This window comes from Thermobia domestica, chromosome 11 (genome assembly GCF_964235325.1).
Source record: "Thermobia domestica chromosome 11, izTheDome1.hap1.1, whole genome shotgun sequence".
NCBI classification, from domain to species: Eukaryota; Metazoa; Arthropoda; class Insecta; order Zygentoma; family Lepismatidae; genus Thermobia; species Thermobia domestica.
The window spans coordinates 58,910,951-58,927,206 of NC_137464.1; the positions used below are offsets into that span (position 1 = coordinate 58,910,951).

At 35.5% G+C, this 16,256-nt stretch overlaps 1 protein-coding gene across 1 annotated transcript in view; it reads right to left on the minus strand.

Moving 5' to 3' along the window:
* LOC145664093 (calcium-activated chloride channel regulator 1-like) overlaps positions 1 to 3,915 on the minus strand; it is a 103,363-nt gene extending 99,448 nt beyond the window's left edge. The window contains exon 1 of the mRNA XM_081730442.1: positions 3,220 to 3,915. Within this exon, the coding sequence (XP_081586568.1) occupies positions 3,220 to 3,405 (186 nt within the window). The 5' untranslated portion in view covers positions 3,406 to 3,915. The remainder of the gene's footprint in view (positions 1 to 3,219) is intronic.
* Positions 3,916 to 16,256: the final 12,341 nt, after the last annotated feature.

The window sequence follows — 16,256 nt, forward strand, 5'->3', positions numbered from 1 at the left end:
GTTGCATATTTAAGAAAACTTATTTGAAAATTATGAACATTATTAATTTCAAGTGATAGACATTGGGATATTAATAATTCGATCAGAATCAGTTTATTCTTAAACTTTTATTTCGTTTGAAACATTGAATATTTAATTTTCACTAGATATAGAACAAGGGCTCTAAGGTGTCATTTCATGCTTTTTATTTCTGTATTTTGTAATGAAAATTTCTCAGCGGTGTATGATTAATTTCTTATCTAGATTATATAATGTATATTGTAATTAGTATATAGATATTTTGTTATATTAAATACATAAAAGAACATCAAAATTAATGAAAACCTGAAATAAAAAGGAACTTGTGCTGTTAAAAAATTATTTAACATTAAAACTACACTAACACACACACACGCACACACACACACACACACACACATATATATATATATATATATATATATATATATATATATATATACTAATTACAATATATATATATATGTGTGTGTGTGTGTGAAGGGTACATGGGAATAACGATCTAAGTCCATTTTTTGCGAATTTGAGCTGTTATTACCATTTTATACAACGAATAGTAGTCTTACGTATGGTGAACTGCATATTTCGAAAATTTGACCAATAGAAGGATTGTGTACTTTGGAAGGATAGTGTACTTTAGAAAAACGATCAAAGTCCACAGGTCCATCGGAAAAACGATTGAAGTCCTCAGTTCGATATTTCCACTGATTCAATGTAAAGAGGAGTTGAGTTCGTGTGTCTGTACAATCCGTTGAGTGTTTTCATGTTTGTACGCATAACTCAATATCAGTGCTTAATACACTTCCGTTTTGTCAGTTGGTTCCTGTTCTGCTAGCGTATAACATCGAGTGCTTTGCTTTGCAATGGACAACTGTAGTTCGGATGAACAATCTGCACAGAAAGTTGGACCCAGTGGAAGAGAGGAAAAGCATATGGGAGAGTTTCGGATGCATCAAAACGGATTCGAGCCATGTGTCATATCACTGGAGATAATTGCATGAAGTTTGATGATGGAGTCCGGATGAAGTTTGCTCCATGTGGTGACATTACAGCACGCAAGTTGTATCAAACACTGCTAGTGACTTCCACATATTCTGTGATTCCTGCCTAGGGCAGAACAAGAACTACACAACATTCCGATTTGTCACTTTGTGGTCCACATAGACAATTCAGAGCATTCAGATTGATTACATTTCCTTTAAGAGGCCATTCATACTTGGAATGTGACAAAACCTGAGCATAATAAATACCCCATCCAAATGTGAAACACCTAATGACTGGCGTGAGGTCATTGAACACCCACAGAAAAAAAAAAAAACAGAACCTTTCATTGTGATAAACTTTAGGCCAGAAATTTTCCGACAATAGACAAAGAGAAAATGGTCTTTCGCACAAAAGACAATCTTACCATTCCTTGCAAAGAAGGTGGATACACTGATTCACCTTCGAAACTCATACTTTGGTCCGTATGAAACACAAAATCATAGAAACTTCTCAACTTAGAGAACTGAAAGCAAATATATTGCCTCCTATAAAACAGACAGCCAATTGGAATTTCCCGCACAAAATTTGAAGACTTGCAATTCTTGAAGCAATTATGTGGGTCAATACTTCAGTTCATACAGAATATGCAAAAATGAGGTGGACGAAGACAGTGAGTAAGTTTCAGTACCCCCTCCCCTCACACACACACACACAAACAAGGGACAAGGTGAAATATTATCTCTATACATGTATTGCTTATTCATGAAAGGTTCTGTAGTTTTTTTTTAATTCTAACAATTAATCATTGCAATCTAAATGACTGTAGGATTCAATAAAATTGTGTATTACTTACGAACTGAAAAATAGACGTAATAATTGTTGTGAACAAACTGAAAATGGTCCTTACAATTTTAAATCGATTTTTCTCATAAAGTTTAAAAATGGACTTAAATCGTTATTCCCGTGTCCCCTTCATATATATATATATATATATATATATATATATATATATATATATATATATATATATATATATATATATATATATATATATATATATATATATATATATATACACAAAATACATCCTGCAAAAAAAGTAGTTGATGGAGAAATGATCCCAATAAATTCCTTCAGATTGAAAGTATTTCATACGTCAATGGAATACAAAAAAGAAAAAGAAGAAAACACTGGTAAACATCAGTCTTTGAAAAAGACGAAATTCGTTAAGTTCTGACCCATTAAGCCCAGGCCGGAAGCCAGCCCCAAAAATGTAGGGGGCCGGCAGAATTTAGAGGAAACCGATCCAAGCATATTATAGTTCATTTGCAAGCCTACCTTGAAGATTTTAGGGAGGGTAGTAAATATTTAGGGGGCCCGGCCCCCACTAGACCCCACCTGGATACGGGCCTGCTTAAGGCCCATTCTACAACTGCTTTAAGTTCGAGAACACCATTATTCCCATTCCTTATCGTCATTTGCAATATTCCCGCGCAAACAGCATCTTGCGTATGTCTCTTCATCCCTCGGAATTTTATACTTTCATTCTTACTATCTTGATTTATCCGATTGGGTAGAAATGCGTGATTAACTAACGAAACTCATCGGCATCAAAACGCCAAACACGAACTTTGATATTTTCTGATTTTAAAAACGCTCCTGCGTACACTATAACTCATTACAAGGCACCCTTGTGAGCAAAGAGAGCAAGAACATTTTTACCAAATGTATTTCTTTGCAATTCGACAACAGTATTGGCTTCGTAGAGTGTCGATACATTTACGGGACGCCGCGTCGTTTACTCTTTTCCAACACTTTTTCTTTGTGTTCACTCATTTGGCGCCCTCTTGCCAGGGGCGGATCCAGGGGCGATCGGGGTGATCGCCTCCTCAAAAGAGGAAACTTTCTTTTATTTTATGTATAAATGTAACCCATTCCAGAGTCTGGAGCTCTTAAAAACAGCTCTAAGTAGCAATATTAGAATCCATCACCCCCCCCCCAGAAGTTCATCCTGAGTCAGCCCCTGCCTCTTGGTACCAGTGCCCGAGGTTACGGCTCCACTCACCCCCCAACCCGGTAGTTATGGCTCTGCTTCATCTGTCTCCTTTATTCTACAATGCATATTCGTAGACCATACAAGTAGAAATTTCATCTTCACAACTGAAAAAAAAATAAATCGCAAATTCAAACATATCAAAGAACAAAAAAGATACTTACCTGCAATTTATCGACGAGGTCGTTCCGTAAACTCACATCCTTGACAGCTTCTTCTGAAATTGCCACCGTGAGACCAGTGTATCCATTATTTTCATCTAATTGTAGACCAGAATTTACAACAAAATGCACCGCGAAGAGCAACACAATATGCAAATATAAATTGCCTGTCACCAAACACAAACTCATGCTTGATATTTTCACTCAGTATGTTAGTAACACCACCGGATATGAAGTCACAAAAAATGCTAACAAAACAACGACGTTTTCCCCGATAATTGTCCTAATTGAAGAACAAGGAAACATATACACACCTCACCATCACATTATGTAACCTTTGCAGACCATTCTGGGAATGACGCTACGTTAATGAGATGCTCAATGCGAAGCCCAAATACAAAGTAAAACTCTGAGTCTGAATTGACAATCTGTTGTGAGTAACGCCATGGAATCTGCTTTTCAACTGAACTTATCTCTTCCTTATAGATTACCATTTCGACATTGAGATCCTATATGATTAAGCGATTGTTGATTGATAGAGGTTATTGTTACGTTAACTATATTCAAGATGTGACGAAAAGAATGCGATATGAAGATATACACTGTTGATACTTTTTGATTAGTTTACACTAATACAAAACAATTTGAATGGTTAGATGTATATCTATGTAGTTTTATCGAGTAAGCGAAAAAAGTCTGTGGCTGTGTCGGAATAAAGAATATGAGATCAAAGCCTATTTTTTGCTCTCTGCGTAACACGTAAATCAATAAGCAGATAAGATAAGAGAGAGGGGAGCTCTTCGTACATTTTTACAAACATTACTCAAGATCAATTCAAGTGGGGAAACTAAAAGAAAAAAAAGAAAAGAAAAGAAACAAGAAGAGCAAGATCATTTAATGTGTTGATGAGTTAAATCAATATAACCTATATTTGTCCGTAGTTATCCAGCCATTATTGACAGGTCATTTACCGAAAACTCTGTATTTTCCATCTCACCACGGTTTTCAGCTAACTTCTTCGTCTTCATGCAGCGAACGTCTATTATTTGAATTGTAGCATCTTCACACACATACTCTCTTCTTTTTCCTTCCACTAAACTTTCTATGAAAGTCCACCTATATATTTTAAGAGAAGAAATCCTGATCCTGTAGTTAGCCAGATCCATAGTTAGACTGCTATAGGTATCAAGCGCGCGCCAATAGTTCAATTTCACTTTAAACTGTAGTTCTTATTTTGTATATCCTCCCTGGTCAAAAAGGCGTCAATATTAATCAACCAATCAATTAATTGTGCTCTCTATGATATCTCTCAAGATATAGTTCCTCCTTAGCCATCAAACTCCGTCGTGTTCGAAGTGGAAAAAAAGCAGAGGCGGTATGCTTTATTACTATTTTAACTCGACATACCGACTATCTAAACGTTGAAATACAGTGAGGGTATGTTACCTAAAAGATAGCATTTCTATTTACATAGTGACTGAAAAACACTGGAGAACTTGTCTTTAGTTACAGGGGGGGTCACGGAAAAACTTTGATAATTCGTCAACAATTTTCTGAATAAGAATTTAAAAAAATCCCCTTATGATATATTATAGAGAATTATACACGAAAATGCTCAAAAAACCGAGTTTTTATATTAACACTTCCCTGCGTGAAAGCTCTCGGCTCCCCACTCAACTGAGGGGTATTCCAAACCACCGGAAGAATCGTCCCCATACCAGACAACCCCTAAATCCGCTTATGCTCAAAACTAATGATGGGTAAATTCCCGGGAAGATATTTTTCGGGAATATTCCCTGGGAATATTCCCGGGAAGATTCCCAAAATGGGAATTTATCCGGGAATTTATGTACAATCAGAAAGAAAATTGTATTCTATTACTATATTATGATTTCAAAGTTGAATTAATTTTTATATCACAGCATATTATTACTGTTGTCCACAGAGGATTCTTTAAAATCTATATATTCTGAACGTACTATGTTATTTATTAACGCTTTATTATATTTAGAGAGAACGCATAAATGTATATTTATTTACAATACGTTCTATCAATTAAATATGTGTGAAAAATGATATAGTAAATTATATAGTAACAGTTTAAATTTATATGTAAGAGGATTTCTCAGCTTGACTCTATTACTGATATTATAAACACATTAAATTTATAAATGTTACAAACCAATTAGATTGGGTAAATGCTGGAATATACATGTCTCACCAATTTATCAACATTTGCACATACATATTTATGTTTACAAAATTTGCAAGATACTTATCTTTATATTTTAGCACGTAACATTGCCATACACAACCTTTCATTCTACCTATTTCTCGAAATTCCATACGTTAATTCACATGTAAAAGAAGTCCGAGTACCTCTTTAGAAATTCGAGTCAGAGGGAGGAGCCAGACCGACGTCTATTACTAATGGTGGTTCAGGGTTTATTAATAGTACTTCATCTCTATTTCTACATAATTCTAAATTACTTTACAAAATGGTTCCTTTTCATCATTTGTAAATTAGTACTTTGCTAATTTTGGCTGTTCTTTAGCACTGGGGGCAGCTTTTGCACGTACTTTTTTGCGATATTCTATTCCGATGCGGTTGTTTTATGGTTTCATACGTTAAATTATGTTACCAACATTAAATGCAGACAACACTGCAGAGCGAGCGTTAGCGAATGAAGGCAGGTTAGAGCCCCGCATGGCACGTTGTTTTCTATCTTCGTTACCAACAATTCACTTTCTTTTCTCACATAAATCACTTGCACTTACCTTTCCGTTTTGTATAAATCCCCTACTGCCTTAAAAAATATATGTTCGATACTTTCTTGACTACTTGAACATCACTATCAACTGATTTCTTCCGTAAATCATCCTATTTTTTGCTAGTTTTGGCCTCCAATACTAAACAATTACCCTAATTTTTAGTGAAAATGGAAATGGAACTTAAAAAATCATATTATTAGTTATATAAAGTACCGTCAAATAATTTTATTTTTTTTAACCTCCAAATTCTTTAAAACCTAAAAGTAAATCATAATATATTAAAATAAAGTAATTAGTCATATGGTTCTTATAATTTGGGAGATAAAGTAGAGAAATGGAAATAAATTCCTTCCCGGGAATTTATAGGCCAGGAAAAAACCCGGGAATATTCCCATTTTTAAATTCCTTCCCACCGGGAATATTCCCACTGCCCATCACTACTCAAAACACGACATTTATATGAATTAAGACAAGAAGACACACATACATACAAAAGAAACAATTCAATATAGCACATCAAAACATAAACTAAATTAACTTCTTTGAAGACACCTCATTTTAAAAACAAAAGGCAGGAAAGATAACAAAAATGTCCGTGTTGTTCAACATAAAAATTATTTCTACATAAGAAATAAAATCTTTTTTACGTGCAAAGCTATTTGTCAATTACTGTGCATAAAATGGATTTATCAAAGGTATTTAACATCTACTTTCCAGTGAAGGTATGTTTTAATCATTGAAAAACCAGAGACGGTACGCCTTAATCACTGAAAAACCAGGGGCGGTATGGCATACCACCGCATACCACCTCACTTCGGTCACTGGGCTAGATGGTTAACGCATCAATGCGCTTTTGACGCGGGGCTTCCGGTTTCGGTTTCAGGTAAGAGATTATGTGGTTTGAGTTTCACGTTAAACTGTAGATCCACGTGTCACATAGCTTCGGTGCTGAAAAAGACGTCAAACTTCAAATTATTCAATCAAGTAACCTTCCCAGTCAATGTCCGCATTACTTCTCTTTCCCTTTTCAATTACATCTAAAATAGTTCTTTTCTCCTATACTACTTCTAAAATTTGATTTGTTTCTCGTTCCACCAAAGAAATTTTCTTCGTTCTTCTCCACATCCACATTTTGAAAATTAATATTTTTTATCTCTTTTACGTAGTCTACTCCATACATTACATCAGTGGTAGAGCGTTTACCTCTGGTGCTTGGGGTCCCGGATTCCATCCCAGCCCCTGCCAAGTGAACTTTGTGCTGGACAAACACCGTGTGCGTGGGTTTTCTCGGGGTTTTCCCGTTTCCTCCCACTTTCTTCATTCCACCATTTCATTCATTACTCATCATCACCGTCTCCTTTAGCCTAACCGGCATAACCGTGGGACGTAAAACTGAAATATTTCATTTCATTTTCCATACATTACAATATTCCACATGAAACCTTTTATGAGACTATTATTAACTCATTAGTCAACTACGCACAAAGTAGGCCTATTCTTCTTCCTAAACGTTTATTTCGCCATTCCTGTTCCTGCTTTTATTTTATCCTCTTCCTCTTCCTCAGTAGTTACTTATTCTACTTTCTGCTCGTCTACTTCTATATTTAATATCGATCGCTTCACATCATCATTGGTTTGGTTTTCCTATCTTTATTTTCATATACTGTTAACTAGTTTTCTAAAATCTTATTAAGATCATGCTAGTAGGCTTTATAAAAGTATAATGTCGGTATATCCGTCCGTCCGTTAGTCCATACGATAATGTTTCAACAGAAACGAATTTTTGAATGTTGCTTATTGCAATAGATAGGTATAACGATCATCTCTCCGCTGAATTTGCTAATGGACTTAATATCTTTATGGATATTCGCTGACTTTATGTTAAGTCTGAATGTAATGAATCAACAACCGATGATATCTAGGGATGAGGTCAAGTCGGCTCGAAACTCGACTCGAGATTCCAGTCGAGTCAAAGGTAATTTTCTCGAATTGAGTTCCGAGCCGAGTCACAGTTTCTGAGGTCGATTTTCGAGTTGAGTTGAGTTTGATAAATGGCTCGTTCGTCCAGCTCATTTTAACTCGTTTTGAAATTATGGCCTGATTAGACTAGAAAGCGAAAGGTATAAGAAATATAAACAGTAATGTGGAATACTTTTAGTGTTGCTCACGACAGTGGACACTATTTGCATCTCATCTTGTCTCGACGACAATAGATTTTTATAACAAGACAGCCTCAAATGTCGTGAGCACCAATATAAGTATATGCTGTAGTTCTTAACATCAAGGCTGAGATCTGCACGATCGAATTTTTTCAGCTCAAGCGGAAGCCCAACACGAGTAGTGATATCAACCGGCACACCTTGGCTCAATTGAGCCGATGACTTGATCCGGCTTGGTTGGAACGAGCTATCGACTCTGCTCAATTGAGCCGATGGCTTGAGCCGGCTTGGTTGGATAAGCCATTGGCTCATGCCAGCTCAATCGAAACGAGTCCATCGGCTAGATTCGACTCGGTTTAACTGAGCAGAAGCTCGAACCGGCTCGGTTGGTTCAGCCGTTGGCTCGTCTTGCTTCTCGGTTCGACTCGGCAGTGAATGAGCTCTGAGCCGAGCCGCTCAAGTTGTTGACAACCCTAAGCCCGGGCCCAGAAATTTTGAAGATATTTGTCCAGATCCCTGTAATTTTTAACAACTTTTGGCTCGAGTCCGAATACTTGTTCCTCCGGAACTCAAACCCAGAACCTCGTGAACGACGTTATTGTCCCTGAAGACTTCTCAACGACCGAGATCTGCAGTCAACCATTTGTTAGTATTTAGATACAAACTACCCACGTTCGTGCCCATCCCTAATGAAATCCGAACTTTCAGTGTCAACTCAGTCTAACAAATCTCCTTCTCTCTCCGATGTACTTGACTCGACTGATAGTGCTGATGACATTACTGAGCCACCTATTAGTTAACAGCTTAACAGAAAGAAACCTTTCAGTTGGGATGTCAAGAATAGCAGTCCCAAAAAAAAAGAGAGAATATTCGCTATGATACGACTAATACTATTACCCGCTCTACATTACGACAGATATTTTAATTAGAGATGAGAGCTGTACAGTTACTCCCAAAAGAGGGTCACGAAGTTGCTCAGCTAAGATCCGAACGAGACAATTGTGTCTGCATTTGCTATGTTATAACTAGACGAATCCCAAAATTATATGTGACATCGGGCGGGATATCGTGAGTTACAATATATTTTGTAATGTAAAAGTTACAAAAATTACCTGGCAGAATAGTTTGAATCCAGTCGTTTGTTCGGAACTGGTTGGATAAATGGAAAACTCGGCGAACACATATCCTTACATTTTCCAGGGCACACTTTTTGAGGTAAAAAAACATTTCCACAGTTTTTTACTCAGGTGGGTTCCAACTAAAAGGTTTGAAATGGCAAGAGGGGTTAAGTAACACATCGTTTGAAAGCTGATGTTAAGTGAAAGACGGAGCAAGTCACGACTTTCTATGACAACCTTGTGCAAAATGGCGGCAAGTCAAAATAAAAACAAAAGTTTAGTTGAAAACCTTCAATCCAAGATGGCCGCTTAAAACCTATATCGAAAGGATAGGCATACCAATCTGGTAAAGCTAGGAAAACCAAATTTGGCATGAATGTTGATCAGTAGTTGACGAAAAGATGCGGAATGTTCAAAAACGCGACATCTTGAGTTCAAAATGCCGCACTATATATCGAACGCATGTCCAGCTCAAACAACTGGTGTTACAGAAGCAAAATGTGGTATTTACGTTTATGATTTTAAGCAGATATCCACAAAATATCAAAGAGTATCATCTATAGGGTCTAATCCAATATGGCTGTCATTGTGTGAAAACTCAGTTTGTATATAAATATGCCATTTCTTGGAATATTATGACAAACCAACAAAGTTTGGGCAGCTCGATGCACTGAAACGATTTACACGTGGTTTGGTACAGCTCACCAATCTTGTAATTTTTTTTTTTTTTTTTTTTTTTTTTTTTTTTTTTTGTATATTTGATATTGCTTGAAATATTGCAGTCAAACCAAGGAATGGCATACAAATATAACCATCACGAATACGTTACAATAGAGTACCCAACCTGACTCGTGCACCAAGTCCTTTATGTATGAACTACGTATGACAAAATTAGAAAAATACCCGAAGGTATTCTACTTTTGTTTAGCAGTTGTGTGTTCATCGCATATTCGTTTTATTCACGTAAATGGCATCGAGAGAACGTGCATTAGGAACAAAACACATATGTGTTGTTACGGAATGAAACAATAGTTGAAGTGGATCGAAATTCTATTGCTCTTTAGTCTTCCTGTTCTTTCTAAATACATAATAGAGAAAAATAGAGATTTAGGTTTGTACTGGTATGAATTATCTTTTAAGCGGCCATTTTGGATTCAATGTGGCCATAGATTTTCAATTAAGCTTTTGTTTACATTTTGACTTGCCACCATTTTGCACAGGGTTGTCGTAGTAAGTCGAGACTTGCTCCATCTTCTTTCATTTATCAACAGCTTTCAAACTCTGTTAACATTTCTTGCCATTTGAAACTTTTTAGTTGGAGCCCACCTGGGATCCTGTGGGGGCCCTGGGACAGAACATTTTAACTTAAATCGTTGTACTATGAAAACAATGCCACACTTCTTTTCCTGTTTTCATATTTGTCTCGCCGTTTCCGATTTATAGGGGTTATTTTTATCAACAGCTTTCAAACGATGTGTTACTTAACCCCACTTGCCATTTGGAAATTTTGAGTTGTACCCCGTTTGGGACCCTGCAGGGGACCTGGGGGAAACTTCTTTATCCCAAAAAGTGTGTCCTTGAAAATGATGGGATACATGTTGGCCAAGCGTTTTCATTTACCCAACCGTTTCCGAACAAATGACCCGGTTGAAACCATTCTGTTTTTACATTACACAATAAGTTGAAACTTACGACATTCCGCTCGGTGGCACGTATAACTTAGGGGTTCGTTTAGTAATAACATATCAAATGCAAACACAATTGTCTCATTCGGATCTCAGCGGAGCCACTTCGTGACCCTCACTTGTCAGAAGTATCTCCCTTGTCACTGCTTAAATTGCATTACTTGATGGATCTCATTTGAGTTTTCAAATGTCTGTACAAATATGCAACCCAGCATATAAGGAAAAGTTGATAGCAAGCTGTGAAATTGTCTCTGCAGTAGAACACTAAATAAACCATTAAAGGAATAACTAACACTTCTGACCACAGTATATACTTAGCAGTACTTATAAACTCTGAGGTTGTGTCTGATGAAGATCACGTTAAGTTCTGGAAACCTTACAATGTATTTTACTTTTAATAAATAAGTGTATATGGTCTGACCAGAAGTGTTAATTACTCCTTTAGTGAGTTCCAGAGCCGTGATGGATAGAGTTGCAAATAAACTATTTTTTATTCTAATATGAATCTCTTTTACAGTGGATGTTTAATGAAGGAAGGATTAATTGGAATTTGAGGTTTTGAGATTGGAGGGCAGATCATTAACATGACCAGGTATGCAGATGATACGGATATTGTAGAGGTGGAACCGAAGAAAGACTACAGGAGATGATTGACAAAATAGTTAATACTGGGTAGCTCTATGGAATAGAAATCAACATCAAAAAATCAAAAGTCATGAGAATATCCCGTGGAAATGCGCCCTTACGAGTCAGAGTAGAACAAAGGGTACTTGAAGAGGTCAATCATTTCAAATATCTGGGAAGTATTTTGACGAAAGGAGCGTACTGCACTAAAGATATCAAGTCAAGTTTTGCCTTAGCCAAAGAAGCATGCAACAAGAAAAGGCTACTCTCGACTAGCAGCCTTAATATTGGACTAAGGAAGAAATTGGTCAAGTGCATTACATGGAGTGTTGGACTTTATGGTTCAGAGACTTGGACATTGCGGAAGTTAGAGAAGAAATATTTTGGGAGCTTCGAAATGTGGTGTCGGTGGAAGATGGAGAAGATAAAATGGACAGAAAGAGTAACAATCGAAGATGTTTTAAAGCGGATAGGAGAGAAGAGGACGCTTCTAGCCACCATCCTTCGCAGAAATGCCAATTCAATTAAACACGCTTTGCGAAGAAATTGTCTTCTTCATACCGCCATAGAGAGAAAGATGGAAGAAAAGCTAGGAATAGGAAGAAGAAGAATACAAGTGCTCTATAATTTGAAGAATAGAGGAAAATATTAGGAATTTAAAGAGGAAGCTGAAAATCGATAAACATGGAAAAAACATTTCCATTCTCAAACTGAAAATTAAGAAGAAGAAAGAAAAAACCTCATTAGTCTTAGGACCTGCCAAAAGGAAGAAAATAATAATAATGAATTTCTACTACTGCATCTGAGTGTATTTTTCAATGAGCACCATATAATAACATGATAGCGTGTTATCAGTACAATATATCATTTCATTTCATGTTGTATGTGAGAAAAAAGAAAAAACACTGATCATACACAAGTTGCAAAATGGCTGAAACAAACTGAAAATATCAAACCTGGAAGAACCACCAGTTTCCATATTTTGTAGATGTTGATTTTCGATTTTAAAATTTTTATTATATATTAGCGCATATCTAGAAATAGATCTGACAATTGTTTAGTACTTATATGTACTAACATGGAGGTCATAGTAGAGCCAGGGAATTGCCACCCTGCTATTTACAGCAGTTCTAACGATCTAAATAAGATAATATGAACATTCTGTTGTTATTTATGAAAAAGTTGAAACACAATAGTATATGAAATTTAGATGAAGACGTGTTATTTGTTAAACAGTAACAACATTACTTTCTACAATTTGTAACAACTTTACTTTCCAATATATTGACGTGCCTATTACAATTTTCCCCTGTAAATCGAATCAGCGACTATAAACAGTGAAAATACATATGCTAGCCAAGAACCCAGAGGAAGAAAATATTACTATAAAGTCCTTTTGCATTTACAATGTAAAGACATGACAATGCTCTCTTAGAATGAAAGTTTGAACTTTCAAAGTCTTGTAATTTAGTTTGAAACCTGTAAATACACATGATAAAATTCGAACGCAAATCATTGCACAAAGTATTCTTGGTTGAGGAAGGATCTCGGAAGTTAATACATTGCAAGACAACCAACTTGATTTTCAGTCTTTATAAGAAGTTATATTTGTTTTGCCCTTTTTCCCAAAGTTTTATTTCCAAACGTTGCATGATATGATTATTTTACTTTTAGTCAAGGACGTCAGCATAATTAAAAACATGTTTTTGTTGTGGTTTGAGAAAAGAAAGAAATAAATAACACCAGAGAAACAAAAAGTGAACACATAAACTATTCTGCTAATTATGACGTGCTTTCCTAGAGGGATTCAAGTTTAAATAGTGTTGCCAACAAGATCACTCAAAATTCCATCAGATTCTTGAACAAAATCGCAAGTATCCTACTAAAGTATATGACAATTTGAAATTAAAATCATAATTTCGCTATTGCACAGAAAGAAGCATTACATTTTAATTTAATTTTGAGCTTATAGCTCGAAATGAAACAATTAGTAAATGTTTACCACTAATTCATAAACGGTGTTAAATTCTCGTTAGAATCGACGGCTCCGGTTTCGTAGTGGATAAACTGGTTTTGTAATTGTAGTAATATTCGTAAATACGTAAATAGATAATTCAATATTGTGCAGCAATTTCTAGTCGTCTTTACTCCGTAGACTACTCAGGTCTTAAAAATTGGATTAGTCAACAATCTAAATTACTAATTTATTCCTAGAACATGAAGAGATACGAAACTGATTCGAACGTACCAAATACATCTGAACTACTAATTTATTCACAGAACATGGAGAGATACGAAACTGATTCGAACGTCCAAATAAATCTGAATTACTAACTTACTCATAGAACATGAAAAGATACGAAACTGATTCGAACGCACCAAATACATCTGAACTACTAATTTATTCATAGAACATGAAGAGATACGAAACTGATTCGAACGTACCAAATAAATCTGAATTACTAACTTACTCATAGAACATGAAAAGATACGAAACTGATTCGAACTTACCAAATACATCTGAATTACTAATTTATTCCTAGAACATGAAGAGATACGAAACTGATTCGAACGTACCAAATACATCTGAACTACTAATTTATTCACAGAACATGGAGAGATACGAAACTGATTCGAACGTACCAAATAAATCTGAATTACTAACTTACTCATAGAACATGAAAAGATACGAAACTGATTCGAACGCACCAAATACATCTGAACTACTAATTTATTCATAGAACATGAAGAGATACGAAACTGATTCGAACGTACCAAATAAATCTGAATTACTAACTTACTCATAGAACATGAAAAGATACGAAACTGATTTGAACGTACCAAATACATCTGAATTACTAATTTATTCATAGAACATGAAGAGATATGAAACTGATTCGAACGTACCAAATAAAGGAAGTTACGAATGTATATTATATTGATAGTTACCACGTGTCTTCTACTTCGATAGGCTACTCTTCACTTGTTATTTCAATTGTACGTAGTTCGAAAGTATCTCAAGTACTTTCGCTAAGGTACCCTAGACCAATGGTTCACAACCTCTGTGTTGGGACACACTGACGTGTCGGGAAATTTTATAATTTGAAAAATCATAGAGCATTTAATAATAATTAGTTAAAAATCAATTTTGAGGTAGATTGTGCCTCATGAATTTCTCCGGCTGCAGCAATAATACTCAGTATTATATAGTCATTAATTTATAGAAACTTGTAATCTTACACTGTTATAATTTATATTGTTATTATTAATAAGAAAAAACTCAAAGCTGTGTATCGTGATGTCGTGGTTGTTCAGTGAAGTATATGTATTCAGGGCCGGTCCTGGGTAATTTACCGCCCCGTTCAATGGCATTATTTGACGCCCCCTTTCTCCAGGCCTAAACACTACAAATAAAATCTCGTTTTGACTGTTTTTTTTTTCTTTAGATAATAAACTATATTGTTAGTGAAAGATAAAACAAACGCACCTGCGAGGGAAGATGATAATCCCTTTTATAGAATTCAATATCGAACTTCAATCTCTATACATCAGTTTGCAATTCCAGAGCAACTAGCTATTTTGTCTCTATTTCTTGATATTCCTTCAACATCTGTTAATTTTTTTGCTTAAAAAAAAAAAAAACTTGTGTCACCTTCAATGATCAACTTGCTTGTGACAAATACAAGACTAATTTTGATATCAAAACTCTGATAACTAACTAAATGGAGCAGGTGTTCATTATTATTCAAGAATTGAGTTCTTGTATTTGACAACAGTCAAGCAATCCAACAGTCAGTCAATTCATTCTGCGATTTATTTGTGCTTTAGCACTGTCTATGTAACTATAAACTAATGCAACCTAAACACGATTTATGAATATAGTATTCACATAGAAAGTCAGCTTAGTAAATTTAACTATCATCATTATAAAGTCTGTTTCCAACAAGAAATGTTATTTTAAATGAATACCACAGAGGAAAAAGAAGGTAAGTCAAGAAACGGTCGAAAATGAGTTAACAACAGAATTATCTAGCCTGAAAGGTGTAGTTTGCATGGACTAAATCCAACACTAAGAAGAAGGTTAATAATTAAGAATTTTAATACTAAAGATTTCACCCACAAGGGAAGAAGCAGGTAAGTCATTGGAAAACAAGACAATTGTGTAAAGTTACAAAAAACTGACTTGTCTCCTTTCTCCCCTGTAGAATTCAAATGATATACTTATGGCAAACTTTGCCGCCCCTCGAAATTTGCCACCCCGTCAAATGCACATGTTTAAAATTTGGTAGAGCCGGCCCTGTGTGTATCATCAGTCAAAAAATGATTAGGAGCCACTGCTCTAGACGGAGAAAAGGATCCACACAATCATGTGCTATCAAAATATCAGTTTATTTCTAAACGCATTATGATTAGTGTCTGAAATCTTCAGATTTTGTACCAACCCACAGTAGAGTTATACCCATCCATGGACCATTTTTGACCTTGAAAGTACTTACACTTTTTGGTACATACTGTCGTTGAAGTAATGAATATTGTAATTACTCTAAGTACTCTCATTGAAGTACAAAGGTTCAATTGTAATTAAATTATTACGGCTTTTTAACCGGTACTTTAGGAACAATTACTGACATGTAATTATGCTGTACCGGACTGTAGTCTCATTATTTTGCCTACGTAATAAC